This window comes from Epinephelus lanceolatus, chromosome 16, assembly GCF_041903045.1.
Source record: "Epinephelus lanceolatus isolate andai-2023 chromosome 16, ASM4190304v1, whole genome shotgun sequence".
Taxonomy (NCBI): domain Eukaryota; kingdom Metazoa; phylum Chordata; class Actinopteri; order Perciformes; family Serranidae; genus Epinephelus; species Epinephelus lanceolatus.
Genome location: NC_135749.1, coordinates 23,420,369 through 23,440,540, shown reverse-complemented (window position 1 = coordinate 23,440,540; position 20,172 = coordinate 23,420,369). Strand labels below are relative to the sequence as shown.

Genomic DNA, 20,172 nt, shown 5'->3' with positions numbered 1-20,172 from the left:
TATGGCGGTTGCAAACAACTTTTCAGGTGCATTACCGCCACCTTCTGGACTGGAGTGTGGAACAGAATATACTATGTATTAAATTTTTTTAACAAGCTCTGTTGCTTCCAAAAACCTAAAAATCTCTCCAAATACAACATCCCCTGAGTTTCTTCTCAATATATCTGCTACATTAAACGGTATCTTATTTCTCTGACATGCTGCTTTGAGTGTGTTTCTCTGTGTTTGGTACTTTGGACACTGAAAGAGGATATGTTCTACTGTTTCTCCTGACTCACAATGTTCACAATTTCCTGTTTCATGTTTCTGTATTATGAATAATGTGCTATTTAACCCCGTATGACCAAATCTCATGCGTGATATGATGTCTTCTTCTTTGCTGCTCCTTTGACATTCTCTCATTTCTCCAACATTCCTTTGTATATTGTAAAAATGTCGACCTCTGCTCTCTCTGTCCCATTGCGTCTGCCATTTCTTCTTCATCTCTGATTTTACTATACTTTTAATCTCGGCTTTACTGTATGTTACAACCATTGATATTTGCTCTTTTCTTGTTGCACTCTTGGCATACTTATCGGCCAGTTCATTCCCCTCAAATCCTATATGTGCTGGAACCCAAATGAACTTGATCTCAACTCCTGCTCTCTTTATTCCCTGTAATATATGTGCTATCTCGAATATTATATCTTGTCTTATATCTGACTGAATCTGTTTTATACTGACCAATGCACTACTGGAATCTGATGCTATCAGCACTTTACCTGGTCTGACTTCATGTACCCAGTTCAATGCCATATGAATGGCCAGTAGCTCCCCTGTGTATATTGCTAAATCATCATTGACTCTTTTATTCAATACAATATTTAAATCTGGAACTACAAATGCTATTCCCACTCTGTTTTGTCCTGATTTGGATGCATCTGTATATACTTTAATAAACTGACTGTATTTCTTATTTATATATTTGTTCACTTCACTCACACTCACACTTTTCCCTTTTTCTTTCTTTAGTAATCTCAAATCTGTCATCAACCCTGCTGCGACCTCACTGAAAAATGGCCGCCACGTCCTGTCATCTTCGTCACGTCCGGTCCGTGCTCAAAGGAACCATCCATATCAACCCGTCGCTTCCGGTAATGCCTCCTTTTCGGCAGCGGCTATTTCCTCGCCAACATGCCAGTGAGTATCCACAGGCCGCTGTAAATTCTCATTTTCACTATTTAATGGCGTGTTGGACAGCCGCCGTAGGCTCTATGTGTACGTAAGAAATTAGCGGTTCGACTGGTGCCCGTTTCAGACGCTTTTGTTGAGTTTTAGTCTCATTTTTTTCAGATAATTGTGCACATATGAGCGCATTGCGAGCGCATTGTGACACAAGATGGCCGCGCACACACCGCAAACATGGAGCCAGCTCAACGGAGCATCTGAACGGGCGGAAAACTTCACACTAATAGTCGCATATTTTCCTCTGATTTACGTTGTTCGCTTGACGATTGAGTAAATTTACTACTGTCACACGTAGTAAGAGAATCGCCCGTGATATATGTAAATGCGTAGCCTGCGTTACCTAATCACAGACATGTAGGCCAGCCGAGGAGCCTTCACGGAACATTTAGCAGGACAAAACAATGCTAACACAACAGCTAACGTCAACTGGTGTTACCTCAAGTTATACAATTTTATATGACCAGCGTTTATTTACTATTCACTATGATAGCCCGTGCGTTGTTTTAAAGTACAGTTTTAGTAGGTCAATCACAGGAATTACATTTTTCTGACATGGTTCACTGACCTTTCGTCATTTCCTCCTTTTATTCTATGCAGCTCGCAAAAGACTTGTTGCACCCATCCCCTGAGGAGGAGAAGAGGAGGCACAAGAAGAAGCGTCTTGTTCAGAGTCCCAACTCTTACTTCATGGATGTGAAATGTCCAGGTACGGGTTCTCTACAAACTGAAGTAAATCCAGTTGCCACAGATTTGTGTATGACAGCTAATCAAGACACTGCTAAGAGCCATTTTACTGTTTAGTGCTCATTAATCAGAACATAACATATCTTTCTTACTTATATCAGTGCTTCAGTTCATCTGCAGCGTGTTGCACCAGCGCTGTAGAAATTATTACTAAGTTGTGATTTATTCGTCAATCCATTATCTATAACTGCTTATACAGGTGAGCCGATCCCAGCTGACATTAGGGGAGAGTTGGGGAGTAGGAATTCATGCATTACTAAAATTAAAGTGGTGGCACCACGAAAGAAGAGTTAAAACTTAACTCTCAGTAACAACTAAATAGTTACACAACCCCCTGGTGAAGGTGTAGCCCGAATCATGAAATATCACAGAATTGTACTCACTAAAAACAGCAGTTTTTCTGCCTCGCAGTATAGTTTTTTTTAACAAGTGCATGCCATTTTGCAACACAGTTAACCAGTGGAGCCCTAATTTAGGTATATATATCATTTTAAAGCTGTCTTTTCATATGAACTCTGGACAGTGTCTAGGGACATTAGTTCTGGAGTTAAGCTTTTACACTTGTAGCAGTTTTCTCACCTACGGGAAGTACTATACTTGGTTTAGCTGAGGGATGACGCCTGGGCAGACCGTGCAGGAGGCAGGACATGACACAACTTATACCGCAATAACTTAGCCGGTTTGTAATTTGGTCATAAAACTGAAATGAGTTTGTTAGAGACAGAAGTCCATCTCTCCAGATATCTACGTTGCCATCTTCATGTAAATGACTCTCTGTCTTCACCCTCAGATGTATGTTCTCTCCTGGTTTTACGTGATAGAAACTTCGCTAGCTTGCCCACTCACTTACTGTGAATTCTCCAGACAATTACCTACTCTATTCACACATAGGGTAAAGTCTGTTTAATGTCCCGTCCAGCTCATTCAAACATTTGCGTTCTCACCTACAGCTCCTCTTGGTGATATTTGGATAATTCCAGGTTTGCAGTGCATGTGCGAAAGGGGCTTAGCTTACTACTGTATGCTACAATGTCAAGTGGCTCATGCCAGCCAAAAAGCAAATGGGCACAGTAAGAGATCTCTTATCTTTGACCACTTGCCTTAGTCATGACTTTACATTGAAACTAGTTGGGTTATGTCCCAAGTAGTCAGGGTTCAACCAATTTTAGTAGCTGATTCAGTTACACAATATTAGTTAGCCTCTAGTGTCGACATACTGCCCTAACTTGGGAGGGAACCTTGGAAAAGGGATTGTTTATGTGTGAATTGTGTTCATATGTGATACATTTAGAAGTTGTTGGCCGCACTGAAAAGTGACTGGACTTCCTCTATTGTGGGTTTCCAATCTCATTCCAGTGCCAGATCGACCTCAGTTTGCAGAAGGGTTGAGCTAGACCACTGGCTCCCCCCTTTCGAAGGCTGAGAACATATATCTCCTCTCTAGCCACTGTACAGTTCAGCCCTGATAAACCATTATGCTGTGTAGCTTGTTTAGTTGTTCTCAAGGCTTTCACTTTTGTTAAATGTCCAGGTAAAGGTTTTCACCATGCAGATGTACCTCATCAGACACTGTCATTTGACATAGTTGTAACTGGTGTCTTGTCTGTCTTCTTCCAGGATGCTACAAGATCACGACGGTGTTCAGTCATGCTCAGACGGTCGTGCTGTGTGTTGGCTGTTCAACAGTCCTTTGTCAGCCTACCGGAGGCAAAGCACGTCTCACAGAGGGTCAGTATTACCTACCATATACACGTAACCCGCTAAACTGCTGGTTACACAGTGAAGGTCTCTCACTAACATACAGGGTTGAGTTGTAGATTATTCCTGGAGCCCGACATAGAGTACAGTGTCTAAGTGGGTTGGTGCTGCATGTAGATTAGACAGTACTTCTCCTCGAGCTGTTTAAGTTGCTGAAATATGGTATATATCTTGTAGGAACCCAAAATGTATGTTCACCTATTTGGAATACTCATTTATTATTGCAAGCATTTGGTCCTCTTGTTCAGTAGCTTAACACTCACAGGCTTTAACTTCAACCAATATCTGACCCAGATGCTACATCTTAATGTAAGACAGCCAGTCAGGACCCTGTTTCAAGCCGTTTTAAGGCTTTGTGCTCAGGATCAGAACTTATACCAGAGGCCAAGTTGAGAATAGAGAATATAACTCACTGAACCATTGATTTATCATCCCGTGTGAAAGGTCACATTTTCTCATATAAGCTCGATGGGTTTTTGGCATTTGGCTGGTACTTCACGCCCAGAAAGAAGTGATTATTTGTGTTCATAATGTGACAGTTTAAAGTTTACTGGCCGCACTGCCAAGTGACTGGACTTCCTCTGTCGTGGTCTTCCAATCTCATTCCAGTGCCAGATCGACCTCAGTTTGCAGAAGGGTTGAGCTAGACCACTGGCTCCCCCCTTTCGAAGGCTGAGAACAAATGCTTTATAGTCGAGCTCTGATACAGTTACAAAGTCAGATAGTGTTGTGTAGCTTTTTTATCTCCATTTAGTCACTTTTGCTGCTGAAGCTTCAACTTTTGAGACTACTGTTACATCTTTGCTTGCACAATAAATGCACAGTTCAGTGGGAAGAGATGTTGACCTCATCGGTCACATGATGGGAAACGATGAGTCTCGTATCAGCACAGTGCAGGACAATAGCAGTGTGCATTGCCTGCAGTATTTCTGTACTGTAAGGCTTCTCTTTTGTCTGACTGTCATTGTCTCCTCTGGCAGGGTGCTCATTCAGGAGGAAGCAGCACTAGCTGTTCTCCCCGGAGCTGAAGGGGAGAGGAGGGGATGGACCGGTTGATATCAGCGCCTTCTGCCTCCCGAGATGGCGGCAGACCCAGTGGTCTGATCTGAAATGAGACCTGAAGATGGACTAGACAGCTGATGGATTACCACTGTTCATGCTGACAGATCAGTTGTTGCTGTAACTCCACCCTCCAACCCTGTCTCTCTTAATAAAATGTTGTTTTGGCTAAAGGAGTGGTTTGTGTGTGGTTTTGTTTGAAGAGACGGATTTTCTTTACTCTGTCGGGATGTTTCAGGCTGTCATCATTTTTATTAGAAAGTAGTACAGGTTATGGTCCTAATTCTGCAAGATGACATTTTAATACAGTAACAAACTGCATTTGAATCTGTGCAATTTTTATTACATAATCAGAAAAGTGCAGTGTTTACAGATAACACTACTCACTGACATGGGAGTGATAACAGTTCTCCAGAACTTTCCAGACTTGTTTTTGCATTGATAAAGGGGTGTGACTCTCAATGTGCTGATCATTTTCTGTTTATCAGTTATCAGTTGGTCTACAAGACATCTCGAAACAGTGAAACATGACCTCAGCAATGTCTTAAAGCACAGTTTATCATGTCCATATTCTAAAATCCTTCAGTTTACCATAACGAAAGACCTACAAAAACAGCAATGACAAATTTTTTGCTTTGAAATCCTTCACTAATTGGTCAAAATCATTGCATTTCTTATATTAATAAATGTCCACAGTTTGGTGGCAGGTGTTTTCTACTAAGTTACTCCTGGAAAAATGGGAAAAAACAGAATTGTGACTAATTTCTACATTTGGTTTAATGGTATTTCTGCTACAGAAAATGATGCTACCTACAATTTACATAATTCTGTACAGCCTTCACCTTGTTATTATGACCTATCAGTTCACATTCTGAAAGAAAAAATGTCCCAACATGATCATTTTAGCTGCACTATGGGTAGATAACTCTTCCTGAAGCACCTGAGAACCCTCTTCATCAGCCTCCCTCTACCTGTCCACACTCGCACCAGCAGTCTCTGACTTCACCTCCCTCTCTCTGAGCAGGTGGCGGATGGAGGAGTTCTGTGTGGACAGGGTGCTGGACAGGAGCGGCATCAGGCTCCTGAAACCCTCCCTCAGCTCCTCCACGTGCTTCTCCAGGCTGTGGATGTGTGAGTCCAGCTCCCCCCTGCAGCCCTGCACCTCTGACAGCACGTCATACATCAGGGTTTGCATCTGCATTGGGGTTGATGTTCGCGGTGGTGCGAGAACGTCCATGTGGAGGAAAAGAGAAGGCATCAGGGAATATTAGATGCTACTTTGTTGATGTTTTGCTAGGAGGGAATAGAAAATGATGCGATCACTTGCCTCTCTCACCTTGCAGAGATCAACCAGAGTGTTACCCTGGTCTGCAAGTATCCTCTTTTCTATCTTCACCCGCCGCAACCTGTAAACAATTATTGAGATACAGGTGCCACAGGAAGTTTACATGACATAACTACTAAAATAAAAGGGCCAGTTCACCCTCATCACAAGAACCAACCCATAAGCACAGCACATTGTCAACAGTTTTAATAGTGACTTTGTTAAGGTGAAAGTAGATCAGATAAAATGATTCAAATCAGCTGTTTTAGTATTCACACTAAGAGAGTGTCAAATGAAAGACTACTCACACTGTTCAGTGTATTAGTGACATTTCTGTGCAAAATTTTAATAGCATACTATAATATAACTTTTTAATGACTATATGACATACTATACTGACTTTTTAACGACTTTTTCATGAGATACTACACGACCACTTTTTTAATGATTTTTTTATGACACACTATGCTATAGCGTTTTTAATAACCTTTTATGACATACTATACTATGACTTTTTTAATGACTTTATTATTAAATACTGTACTATGACTTTTTTTAACAACTTTTTTATTAAATACTATACTATGACTTTTTTAACAACGTTTTTGTGACATGACTTTTTATGACATACTATACTATGACTTTTTATTGACTTTTATATGACATACTATACTATGACTTTTTTAATGACTTTTTTATGACATACCCTACTACGACTGTTTAGTGACCTTTTGATGACATACTATACTATAACTTTTTTATTAAATACTATACTATGACTTTTTTAATGACTTTTTGATAACATACTATACTATGACTTCTTTAATGACTTTTTTATTAAATACGCTATGACTTTTTTAATGACTTTTTTTATGACATACCCTACTACGACTGTTTAGTGACCTTTTGATGACATATTATACTATAACTTTTTTAATGACTTTTTTATTAAATACTATACTATGACTTTTTTAATGACTTTTTGATAACATACTATACTATGAATTTTTTAATAACTTTTTTATGACATACTATACTGACTTTTTAATAACTTTTTTATGACATACTATACTGACTTTTTAATGACTTTTTCATGACATACTACACTATGACTTCTTTAACGACTTTTTATGACATACTACACTACGACTTTTTAATGACTTTTTTGACACACTATGCTATGACTTTTTATTGACTTTTATATGACATACTATACAATGACTTTTTTAATGACTTTTTGATAACATACTATACTATGACTTTTTTAAACAACTTTTTTATTAAATACTATACTATGACTTTTTTAACGACTTCTTTATTAAATACTATACTATGACTTTTTTAACAACTTTTTTATGACATACTATTCTAAGACTTTTTTAATGACTTTTTTTTTATGACATTCTATACTATGACTTTTTTAACGACTTTTGAATTAAATAATAATAATAGCTAATGCTTATTTTACATACCGTGATATTTTTATGACATACTGTGGTTGTTTTTAAGGCTTATATTTTTATGACATATTATAGCACAATGTTTTAGGGACATTATTATGACACACTATACAATGACGTTTTAATGACCTTTTTATGACATACTAATCCATGACTTTTTTAATGACTATTTCAATGACATACTATACTATGACTTTTTAATGACATCATACTATACTATGACATACTAATCTATGACTTTTTTAACGACTTTTTCATGACATACTATACTATGACTTTTTTAATGACTTTTTTAATGACATACTATACTATGACTCTTAAATTACTTTTTTAATGACATACTATATTATGATTTTTTTAAAGACATCATACTATACTATGACTTTTTCAATGACATACTATACTTTGACTTTTTAATGACTTTTTAATGACATACTATACTATGACTTTTTTAACGACTTTTTTATGACATACTTTACTATTACTTTTTAAGACATTTATTATGACACACTATACAATGACGTTTTTAATGACCTTTTTATGACATACTAATCTATGACTTTTTTAAGGACTTTTTCATGGCATACTATACTGACTTTTTTAATGACTTTTTTATGACATACTATACTATTACTTTTTAAGACATTTATTATGACATACTATACTATTACTTTTTAAGACATTTATTATGACATACTATACTATGACTCTTAAATTACTTTTTTAATGACATACTATACTATGACTTTTTAAATTACTTTTTTAATGACATACTGTAGTTTGACTTTTTTAATGACTTTTTAATGACATACTATAGTATGACTCTTAAATGACTTTTTTAATGACATACTATACTATGACTTTTTAAATTACTTTTTTAATGACATACTATAGTTTGACTTTTTTAATGACTTTTTAATGACATACTATAGTATGACTCTTAAATGACTTTTTTAATGACATACTATACTATGACTTTTTAAATTACTTTTTTAATGACATACTATAGTTTGACTTTTTAATGACTTTTTAATGACATACTATACTATGACTTTTAGATGACTTTTTTTTCATGTCATGAAAATGTTCTGTTAACCACAGACCTTATTTCAGGCATCTAACCAAAAACCTACTGACTTCGAGACGAAGGACCCTTGAGTGATAAAATGCTCATTCCTAGGGCACTGTATTGTTATACATATGGCACATTTAGCAAATAAAGTGAAGGTCTTTCTTATGCTGTGACAGCACAGAAACAGTTTTACAGTATATGAGGGTTAAGTGTCTTACTGGTGGATGGCCAGAAGCAACTTCCGCTGGTGCATGCGGACTCTGGTGTGGTCTCTTTCTCTTGACAGCTTAGTGTGTTTGTAGATAAGCCAAGTCTCTCTCAGCACATTTGCTGCAGCAATTTTTATCTAGTGAAAGGATGCAGAAAATCATTCCAGAGTTATTTTATATTTATGCACATGACTTGAAAGCGCTGTTATTTATTGCACATGCAGAACAACACCAACAGACTATATTTACCCTGTGTATACTACAGTCTTTTTTGTCTTTATTCAACTTTCAAACGTGAGTTTGAAATTTTGGGTCTTTTTCTAAAAATGTATATGCAACTGGAGCACTCTGTAAACAGTTTGTATTGATTCGTATTGAAGCAAGGTAAACTTATTTCACTTCACTCACAGGTTTTTACTTGTTCTGGTGATATTCTGGTGACAGCAAAAGGCAAATAAAGAGATTCTCTTACAGTGCACACAAATATCTGTATGTTGTTGAGTAAAATTAGCTCATATATAGTATCTGAAGTGTGCTTAGATTAAATTGTACACTAAGCTGTTGCAATGCAACAAAAAGACTTAGACACAGTCTGTGCAGCATCTCTCTCACTGTAGGACCTACTCAAACGACTTCAATATGTAAATAAAGCCACAGTGAGGAAGATATTGGTGTTTACCCTCTTGGAGATGTGAGAATCCATCATAAAGTTATGGACGTGTTTCTCTGCCCGGGTCAACTCCAGCTTCCTAGCAACCACCGCCACCACCAGGACTGTGCAGCCAGCTCCCTGTGTATCAGAATTAGACATTAGACATTTATGACTTCAACTTGTTATAGGTGAAACTATCAACCCTCTGTCTCACCATTATCCCAGTGAGGAGGCAGATGCTGCGACCACAGTAGGTGTGAGGCACCACGTCTCCGTAACCGATGGACAAGAAGGTGACAGAGATCATCCACAGGGCCTCCATGTAGTTGCTGCTCAGGTCCCTGTAGTTGTGGTGTCTGCAGGAATAAAACTTATGTCATTATCATATATATTATATTTTGCCTTTTTCTGGTTTTAAATACTGCTTTACTGAACTGCTCTGACTGCTGTAGCTGAATAATACATTTCTGCTCTACTTTCACATTACTGATGATGTTTTTTCCTTTCCCTCTCTTAGTTTACAGTGCATTTAGTATTAAAAACCACATATATTCAATATTAAAAAAGGTCAAGATTAGATGATTTTTGATCTTGTCAGTGTTATCCAATAAGGTTTATTTATACAGTGCCTCTCATACAGGGGTGTAGCTCAAAGTGCTCTACAATGTGGAGAAGAAACAAGAGAATAAAAACAGGCAAATTAAAACAAGGGCAAATACTGTGCGATAAAACCAAGCAGTCACATGAATAGCAGACAAAGGAGGCAGCACATAGCAAGAACAGCTACGCAGAATAACAGAATATGTAGGCGATAAAAACAAGGATGGCATGTAAAGAACAAACGTCTGCATCTCTTGTGGCCTTGGGTAGAGAATGCCATAATTTTGGTGCATAGTTAAAAAAAGCTGAGCTGCCAATTTTTTTTTATTTGTGTGATGGTATGTATAAAAAAACTGGCAGCAGAAGATCTAAGGACAATGAAGTTACTAAGAATTAGTAATGTGGGCCGGTCCCAAACCATTAACAGCCTCATAAAGAAGTAAAAGAACTTCATAATCAATCCTACATAGCACAGATATAGCACAGAAGTGCTGCGGCTGTAGAACATTAAAGTAATGCTGTGTGTTTGAATGATAATTAAATATTAAATGGATAGGCCTTGGGCACTATAGACACCACTACAGATACAGCAGTAGGCTGATATATCATCACATACCTCTCACAAACATGTAAGCCCCACGCGGCCACAATCCATAGAGAGACGCTGAAAATCATCAGCACAGTCCCAGGGTAGGTGGTCATTAGTGTTTTCCCCACAAACCTGGTGTTGAAGTGTATCTAAAGATCACAAAAGGGAAGCATCTGCGTCATGATTTTGACAGTAGGGCCTACTTAGCCAGATTATTTAGGATAGCACCTGTCAGATTATGATTATATAATACAGAGGAGATGAGGGATAAGAAAACTGTTCTCAATCTGGCTCGATACATGGATAGTGGGTTTGGCATTGCGGTGAGGAGACAAAGGTCATTTTCATCACTCTTAAATAGCATTTATAAGGGAAGGGATTAGCCGGGTGGATATTATCAACTTTGGAAAAGAAAGCAGACAAGCAAGGAGAGCTAGCGAGGGACATAATCAGCATGTGAAACCACTGGGATTCATGGGGGTGAAACTGTGATAGTCACACCTCAATTGTCACACCTCTACAGACCCCTCGGCCCACCTAGACGTAAGACATAAACACATTTGCATGAAATGTTCAAGCCCAGCCCAAATGTCCAAAATATGAACTTTAATATCCCATGAATCATGTCCCTTAGCAGGTTTCTGCCCAGCTTTTAAAATCACATCAAAACAGACTAAATAAATCAGAAAGTGTCATGATGTCATCACTGTACTATCCAAGCCAGTAAAGCCCAAAGCCAGATTGTGTCAGGTTGACCTCCCACCTTGTTGAGCGCTCCGATGCTGCGAGATGCAGTGTCAGTGAAGAGGCGGCTGTGCAGCATCATGGCCCGGCCCAGCAGGTAGAGCCTCAGGAACATGGGCAGAGCCAGGACAATCTCCAGCTCGGTTTCCGACAGCGGCAGGTGAGGCGTGGTGTGCTGGAAGGTCATCTCAAAGTACTCCATCAGGCCAACCGGATAGGGGTGGATGGCCACCGCAGCCAGCTCCAGGGCTACCAGAGCCAAACGGTCGCTTGTCATGGCAATCCGCCAATCTTCTGCACCAATGTCATGAACGTAAAGCTACCGGAGAGGTGGGAAGAGTGCATGATAGTGAAAATGGGCTTCTGATTTAGGGATCCAAGATAAATCTGGAGGGTGAAGATGATCAAGTAGGAACTCCTTTAACACATTATTCTGTTTACTAGTCTTGGACAGTGCAGCTGCATATGTGGCAAAAACAGGCCTTTTGTGGCTCCAGAGGGAGCTGTGCAAAGTTTTAGAAATTGCTTCAAATGATGTCACAAAAACTGCCCATCATGACACAGATGATGTTTATTCTCTAGGACTAAAGAAAGAAAGAAAAAAGTATGTCTAACACAATGATTCTTTCACTTTCCTTCCAATTTTTGCTTTTTTTTGGTAAAATATTTCACACTCATTCCTCTAAAAATGCCTCAAATGAAACCGCCTGAGAATGAAAAATGACTTTTAGGTTTGCTCATAGTGCCATATCCTGTGATGAGCAGGCAGAAGTAGACTTTGCTCAATTTTAAAAGGCCACCAGACTAAAAGATTGCGAACCAGCGTTGTAGAAACTTCATTTCCTTTCAATAGGACAACTTCCAGTTCCCCATGAACGACTATCCCCCAAATAGAGATTCCTTGGCTGCAAATTTTCAGAGAAATCTTTAAATTTAAAGAGAATATCCCCTGGAGGAGGACTTCGACCTGATTGCATAATCCTGAACAGATCAGTTACCTGAACCTCACAGCAGTGGTACGCTATGATGAGGCCCAGCAGGATGATGGTAGAAAAACTGATGATGGACTTGAGTGCGAGGGAATACACGGAGCTCTGTGAGACACACATGAACATGACATCATTAACAAGCTGATGGCTGTTTGTCATTACAAAGCTCAATCTATGAAATGGCATCATCCTCGGTAACCTTATAATCTTACATACATTTAGATAATCCATTTGAATGATGCAATGATCCTATGGGTGTACTGTGCATTTTCCTACAGATGCTGGGAGATCATTTGTCATTGTGTCTCAACAGTTTTATCAGTATGGCTCAGAAGTAAAACAATAAAGAAGAATTAAGAGATTTAACTGAATATAATGAAAGAAAAATATGAATAAAGTGAAAGGTGTGCTACGCTATTACTCAAAATGTGATTTCCCAGGTAGTAATACTTTGTAAATAACAGTGATTGTTAATTTCAGAAAAGATAACTAAACATGTGAGGTGTGATCTTTTTTAAAACTTTGTCATACTTCTCAAAAGATTTCCTAGTGTCTGGTTTTTCTCTCTCTGACCTTGCTGTAGACGCTCCAGGAAAGCTCTGTCTCCATCACCATCAGCACCATCCCGAATATCCCCACCGCCAGGGCACAGTCATTCAGCCGCTGCCTCCTCAAAAACAGAGCCCTCCTGCGGACCAGCCGCCAGCCGATGTTGTGAGTCTTCCAGTACGGGTCGTCCTTAGTGCCCTCCTTGTGTTTTGGGCTGATCTGAGAATTGGGATTTGGATTCGGACCTGGGCACTCGGCTCCTGGCAGATGACCTTTGCCCTCAGTCATATCTTGGCGATGTGGGAATGTCTCACAGGGTGGCTGGAAGTCATCATCTTTGCTGGTGATGATGATCTCTGGGAGACTCTGACGGTCATGCATCTCCAGAGAAACGTTGCCTGACTTGCGGCGCCCTCTGCCTTCAACATCTGTGACCTCTAAGTGTGACCTGCAGGGGCCCTTAAAGGGCGACCCGCAGGGAGAAATGGGGACGTCAGTGAAAGAGGTGACTTTCTCCTGGAGTCTGTGAGCTCCTGCGTTTTTGGCTTTGCACTGGTGATTACACTCCTTGTGTGCCTGGTTTTGTCGACGCCCCCCTGACCTTTTCTCACATTTCTTCTCTTTGCCTTTGTCTGCCCTCCTGTTGGAGCGAGGTGAAGGTGTGACATAGAGGTGGCCGTTGTATAAAGGTGTGGTGGCCATGGCCTGGGTCCTGTCCAGCCACACGGTGTGATCGGCTGTTTGGACCGTGTGGTGTATCCCGCACTGCGGAGAGCAGGCCTGAGGTGGAGGAACCATCCTCGGTGGGAGGAGGGGACGCTGGTCCTCCACGTCGTCTCCATCCACCACTGACAAGTTCATAGAGGGTGAGTGCTCCATGGTGAGAGAGTTTACAGGTAATGATTCACCAAGTCTTTTTAAGAGGTTTGCACGGAGAGAGCGGGAGAGAGACGGAGGACAAGTGAGGTTTGACAGATGAGAACAGCATTGTGAAGGAAGAAAAATTTACTCATTAGTAGCTTCATCATCCAAAAAAAGACAGAACACTACACTTTATTTTGTTTTATTTTGTATTTTCTGTCCATGATGGAAAATCTAATAGCAACAAAATAATCTGTCTAATCACATATTTTTATTTGAGTAAACATAAATGAAGATTTACTTGTACACTTTACTTGAATGTTAGCTCAAAATGTCAAAATCTTTTCTATTTACACACTGCTCTTAATCAGTTCTTACCTTTTCAGTCAGGTTTTCCACCCGCAAGGACAAATAAAAGGCCTTACGACAACTCTATTGGTCAAGGATTTCAGTATTCAGTGGTCTTATAATCCTGAAGGTCACATCTGCCTGCATCAGAGAGATCCTCCAAATAAAATCCCTTTGAAACTTAGTCTCAAACACACTACTCTCATTAGAAAGACGTTTCAAAATTAGTTATTAAATTAGTTAAACCCAAAAAAACTAATCAAGCAGCAACACCAAAGAGCTCCGGCGTGATCAGATCAAATTATTCCAAACGTCCCCGCTCTGCATGTATAAACTTTCCAGCAATCCATTAGCAGCCTCAGCATCACGGAGCCCCTCCCATGGATTCAAGCAAAGGTTATGAACTTCTCTCCTGCATATGACGACATAGGAGGTAAATACTCGTGGATATCCATTACATATTCAGGCATTTACTCCCTTGTTTGGCCGTGTTGAATTGTCCACCATCAGGGCATCTTCCTTAAAGCTGGAAAGGCTTAATGACTGCAAAGTCTCTAAGTTGCAGATGTTGCATGGAGCAAAGGCAAAGAATGAGTCATCTGTTTGTTTTTTAGCCGGGATTGGCAGATTTCCTCCTCCCTATATATGTGTGTGTGTGTGTGTGTGTGTGTGTGTGTGGAGGCGACATCTGCTTATACATGGGTGCCCTGGTGTCAAAAATCAGCCTGAGATCATTCTCACAGCCTAAAAAGAAATGCTATTATATCACTTTTCATTTGTAATTTCACCATTTGCTATCATAGTTGAATTGCACTTGGGTGATACAAACTTTTTTTTTTAAATAAATCTAATCTCAAAAATAGAATAACGGTCCTCAAAATCAATTTGGCAGATTAGTATTGCAGATTAATCAAGTGAGACAGAGATCCGATACTTATGAGCTTATGAAATATCAAATATGTCAGTCCTTAAGCAAACAATATGCACAGAGCGGGGTGGAGTATTACGCATTAAAGTCATAACAATGACATTCAGCATCATTTATTTATCTAAATCCTTGTGACAGATGGGTCTACAGATAATAGAGCTCCCTCCAAATGGAAGGACCTAAGGAGCAAAGGGGTGGGCGGAGCACATCCGGATAGTAGCAGGATAAAGAAAAGTATTATCTAATCTGAAGATAACATGTATTTAAAGATAGATGGAGAGTGACGGAGAGCGGTGGGGGGATGTGGCCATGCACAGGTGGAAGAGCAAAAACATGGTGGTAGTCTGATCAGACAGTCTGACATCCCTCCAGATGTAAAATAGATTAATTATGCTAAAACTACTATGTTCCACTCTGAGATTTAGCCAGATGCTGCTGTCTGGATTCTTTGTTTTGATATTCTGCAGGCTGGAAGCTCCCAACTGTCTGTGCTTCAGTGCATGACTGTCAACACTATGAACTCTTGCAGATGGGATAAATACAGACTGCATCTCACAACTAGATCCTAAAATATGACTATTTAGTCTGTCGAAGCAAGACTCGCTCTGCTGTGGTGAATGTTCTTAAATTAAGTTGTCCTTTTTAATAACAAGATGCTGAAAGGATATATGCACATCTGCAAGGCCTCAAATTAATGCAAGCCTCCAGCCAAGTGCTTGTAAATCCTGGCCGCTGTAGCTGGTAGCTAAGTATGTCAATTCTTCTTGCCTCTGTGGATGGTAGCCAGCACGTTTGCAATTAGTCTCTTCCATTGCAAATCATCCTTTGGCTACTGAGAGAGTGAAATTAAACTGGGATATTTTGAGTCCTCTAATTGCTGTGGCTGGTAAATGGCAAATCTGCTTCATGCCCTGAATCTTTCATGCGTGCCAGTTTCATCTTCTGGTCAGGACATTAATTGCTTCGGCCTGTTGGGATGCGTCGGTTAAAAGTTAAAGAAGTCCCATTAGGATGCTAACAGCAGCAAGAACTGTTTGTGTTTTAAAGGTCAAGAGTCACGATTAGAGTTCAAGGAACAGTTTGACATTTTGGGGGATGTACTTATTTGCCAAGAGTTAGATAAGAAAATTGGTGCCCCTTACCATTATATTGGAGTCACAGAGATCAGCTTTATTTTGTGTGAAAATACAAAATAATAGGAAGGAGAATTGATACAGAAATGAAATATAACTGATAATAAATATGTTCAATTTTGGCTCAAATTAAGCCATATGTCATTTTTGGCTTCCATCTTTGTCTGGATTAGGAGACAGAGTCGCAATTTTGGATAATGGTTAAAAATCTTTTTAAAGCTTCAGTTGGTAACTTCTATTAAAAATAACTTTGTGTCATATTTGCTTTAACCATCGCTACAGTTTGAAATAATTACATGAGATAGATAGTCTGTGAAAAAAATCATGTTCCATCTTTTCTTCCCACTGCTTCTCATGGGATTTGCGAGAATCAGACTAGACTGCGGTGCAGCAGCAACAACCAATCAGAGCCAAGGAGTCTCTGACTCAGCTGTCAATCATGTCAATTGACCTTTCGCTAAGTCCCGCCCCTAAAAAACAGACTGGACAATCATAGTGTTGCATCAGCCAGCTCCGACAGTGTCCGACAACTTAACGGCTGTCCATAGACCCTCATAAAAACGTTCCGATTTCTTTCATTTTCAGTCTGGTTTTGTGGATTTCAAGCTAAAGGTTGTACCTGAGGAACGCGTAATAATGATGTTCATTACCTAAAGAGGTTGGGAGGAGATTAACTTCCTCCCCTGTTCCACAACCAAAATCAAACCCTGAAAATGGTTAGCTAGCTAGTGAAGAGAGTTTGTGATCAAAGTACCAAGCACCGCCCACCAGCCGGACCAACTTTCTCATTTCACAGCTAAACAGTGCACTAAAATGTGTTCTGAAAAAAATGAGGCGAGAAATAGGCAATGCAGTGACAGAATCTTGATTTATTGGTTCATTCATTGATCAGTGCTGCCTAGTTTGATAGTTTGACCACACTTTATGAGTACTGATTGACATGGTGACAGCTGTATTTGAGAATCCTTGGCTCTGATTGGCTATTTTTGTGAACATCCAGTAAGGCCATTAGAAGCGCTACATAAAACAGAGTAGGCAGAGGAATATGATTTTTTTTTTCTCTCCCACAGATTGTCTCATTTAGTGCTGTGTGGATATTTCTTTCAACTGTATTATTCAGACCACTGTTCCAAAACACTGTGTATTCAAATCATTTCCATCACTTAGCATTAACAAACAACCCTGACTCATTTTTAAAGTCCATCATTCTTTGAATTTAAGAAATCCATCCATGAGGAATACTTCCAATAGTTCCCAGAAAAATCTTGTTAAGAGAGAACAAATATAATTCAGCACAGTCACAGAAATGGATTCAGGTCTAATTTGTCATTTGAGGCTACGACCAGGAAACTGTTACCGTGGGTTTGCCAGGCAACCAGCAGAGACTCCAGGAAGTCACTGTGCCAGCCAAGAAAAAGTCTGGCACATAACCCGCTATAAAACAACTTGTCATCTTTACACTTATACATTTTTTTTTTGTACAGAAGACATACCAAATTAATCAGTGAGTTTTATAGGTGCTGGTTGGTGGGTTTATTACCTCTGAACAGAACCAGGCCAGCTGTGTCCCCCTCTTTTTGTCTTTGCTTAGTTTGTCTTGTGGCTGTAGCTTCATACTTAGGTAATGAACAGACATGAGAGGCTCAAGGTTACATTAGCTGCCACTAGCACAACACATCTGGATGCTGAATCGAGTTGCATTGTGGGTAACAGAACACTGATCTGGAGTAAAAAACCTAACATATCTGGTTCTGCCTATCCAAAATGTTACGGAGTTCTAATGTTAAATGGGGTAGGGTACTCTTAAAGGGACAGTTCACCCCAAAATCAAAGATACATGTTTCCTCTTACCTGTAGTGCTATTTATCAGTCTAGATTGTTTTGGGCTGAGTTGCCAAATGCTGGAGATATCGTTCGTAGAGATGTCTGCCTTCTCTTGGATATAATGGAATAAGATCGCTCGACTTGTGCTGATCAAAGTGCCAAAAATATACATCTAAACAACTCAACAGCAATGTCTCTTTCCAGAAATAATGACCTGGTCACTCAAGATAATCCACAGACCTTGTTGTGAACAGTTTCATGCAGGAACTACTTTCTGTATACTGAACTACACCTACCAACAGTGCTGGGAGGGTAATTTCTAAAATGTTTTCCACTATAGATTACTGGATACATACACCAAGTCCTTACAGCAAGCAAGCATCGCCCTCTGTCCACGCTGAATCTGTTAAATATGCACTTCTATTATATAACATAAACAAACCACGTCGGCTACTTATCAGCTTTGTGCTTGAGTGGAGACTTAACTGCAGAAACCTAAATAAGTTGGCAGCTGGCTGGAAGGAGGTCGTACGGGAGCTGAAAGGTTTCTGGTAAATGACCATCACTAATAACAACCTGCTTGCCATTTGCTGTATTGTATGTCACTTCCAGTAAATATAACAACACACTGTCTGTTTAAAATAGTACAAACATTGAAACATAGATAGGTGCCCGCACATCTTTTAAATGAGTTTAAATGTGTAGATAATTCCTCGGTTCAGCCTCATTCATTCCCTGCTATACTTACTTTACGTTACTTGTATAACCATTACTCCCTGTTAGTATGTATTTTTACATGTCCACTGACCAGTGGATACTTGGTCAAGACCCCTGGGGATCATGTTCCTTTATGACAGACGTCATGGCGTCAGAAGTGCTAGGCTTACTGATGAATGGACAAGTTAGACTAATTTTAGTTGGCCCAAGGTCAAGTTAAATGTGTCAAGGCACCATTTTAGGTAATAGTATACGTGCCACCATCCTATATAAGCTGTGTCTCTCTCTGTTCACAATCATCACATAGCTTCTGCATGTAGCCATGTTGATCCGAGCTCGTAATTAAACGTGCATTAAGAAAGAACTCCGTGATCGGCGTCTTCCTTGAACTCTCCCGATCACCACAGAAACACCTACTCTCACTCCCCAACCCTGCCCGACAACCATATCACTGCACAGACGCAAGCGTGCATCAGCTCATTAACGAGAAACAAATTTTCAGTCCTGAAGTTTTCATATTCTGCCACTTGGTTATAGATTTCCCTGTCGGACATTGACAAAAAACAGACATCCTTTTGTGGTGGTATGATTGTGTCAGTCAATAACACCACGGGACAGCATCAGCATCAGTTTGAAACGCCATCAGATGATAACGCCATTTAAGAAACTGGAAAAGTCTGTATAGGAGGGGTGAGGGGGGTGGCGGAGAGTCCAACAACACCGGACTTTCACCCAGAAGCCCGGTGTTCCCTTCATGTATGAATGTAGAGCCAAACCATGAAGCTTTTATTGCACAAGGACATAAACGGAAATACGAGGTGTTTTATTTTGAAGAGAATGCATCTAACAGAAACTGTACATTTCCTGTAAAATAGGAAGTGTATTTTGAAAAGACACAATGCACGTAAAAAGTGTAAATTGACACAGTGTCCCAGAACATCTACAAGAGATGCACCCTGGATACCAAACGCATAATACATAGATGTGAAAATCCACTGACCAAGTGGCGATATGTGATGAGTTGGGGGTAAGAAGGTGTTGGAACAAGAGACTCATACTCCTGACAACGTGAGATGTAAACAATGTCTTTGGCAGATCTGTAGCGTTAGCTAACTAGCAGAAAACACTTCCTTCAAGGCAACGACACAGTTGGCGGGTTTAGTTTGGTCGAAAGAAAATAGTTCCTACATGAAATTGCTCACAACAAGGTTTGTGGATTATTTTGAGTAACCGGTTCATGATTTCTGGAAAGAGACAGTGCATTATATCCATTGTATTCAAGAGACAGCAGACATCTCTACGGCTGATATCTCCAACAATCGTCGACTCACCCCAAAATAATCCAGAGTAATAAATAGCGCTACACAGGTAAGAGGAAAATATGT

General features: G+C 39.6%; 2 protein-coding genes and 2 non-coding genes across 4 annotated transcripts; 3 read left to right on the top strand and 1 right to left on the bottom strand.

The window, feature by feature from the left end:
• Positions 1-1,051: 1,051 nt before the first annotated feature.
• Positions 1,052-4,961, top strand: rps27.1 (ribosomal protein S27, isoform 1). The gene is made up of 4 exons (XM_033637618.1): positions 1,052-1,179; positions 1,825-1,933; positions 3,589-3,699; positions 4,710-4,961. Exons 1-4 carry the CDS (start codon positions 1,174-1,176, stop codon positions 4,736-4,738), a joined length of 255 nt encoding a protein of 84 aa, XP_033493509.1. The 5' UTR covers positions 1,052-1,173; the 3' UTR covers positions 4,739-4,961.
• LOC117264233 (small nucleolar RNA SNORA35) lies at positions 3,273-3,402 on the top strand. Its single transcript, XR_004502271.1, has one exon. It is a non-coding gene; the product is annotated as a small nucleolar RNA SNORA35 (small nucleolar RNA).
• Positions 4,284-4,413, top strand: LOC117264231 (small nucleolar RNA SNORA35). The gene has a single exon (XR_004502270.1). It is a non-coding gene; the product is annotated as a small nucleolar RNA SNORA35 (small nucleolar RNA).
• Positions 4,815-14,459, bottom strand: LOC117263896 (small conductance calcium-activated potassium channel protein 2-like). Its single transcript, XM_033637617.2, has 10 exons — positions 14,216-14,459; positions 13,001-13,889; positions 12,437-12,532; positions 11,458-11,757; positions 10,722-10,843; positions 9,720-9,861; positions 9,533-9,643; positions 8,863-8,990; positions 6,125-6,194; positions 4,815-5,983 (listed from the first exon to the last, which is right to left on the bottom strand). Exons 2-10 carry the CDS (start codon positions 13,853-13,855, stop codon positions 5,756-5,758), a joined length of 2,052 nt encoding a protein of 683 aa, XP_033493508.2. The 5' UTR covers positions 13,856-13,889; positions 14,216-14,459; the 3' UTR covers positions 4,815-5,755.
• Between the last annotated feature and the right edge of the window lie 5,713 nt (positions 14,460-20,172).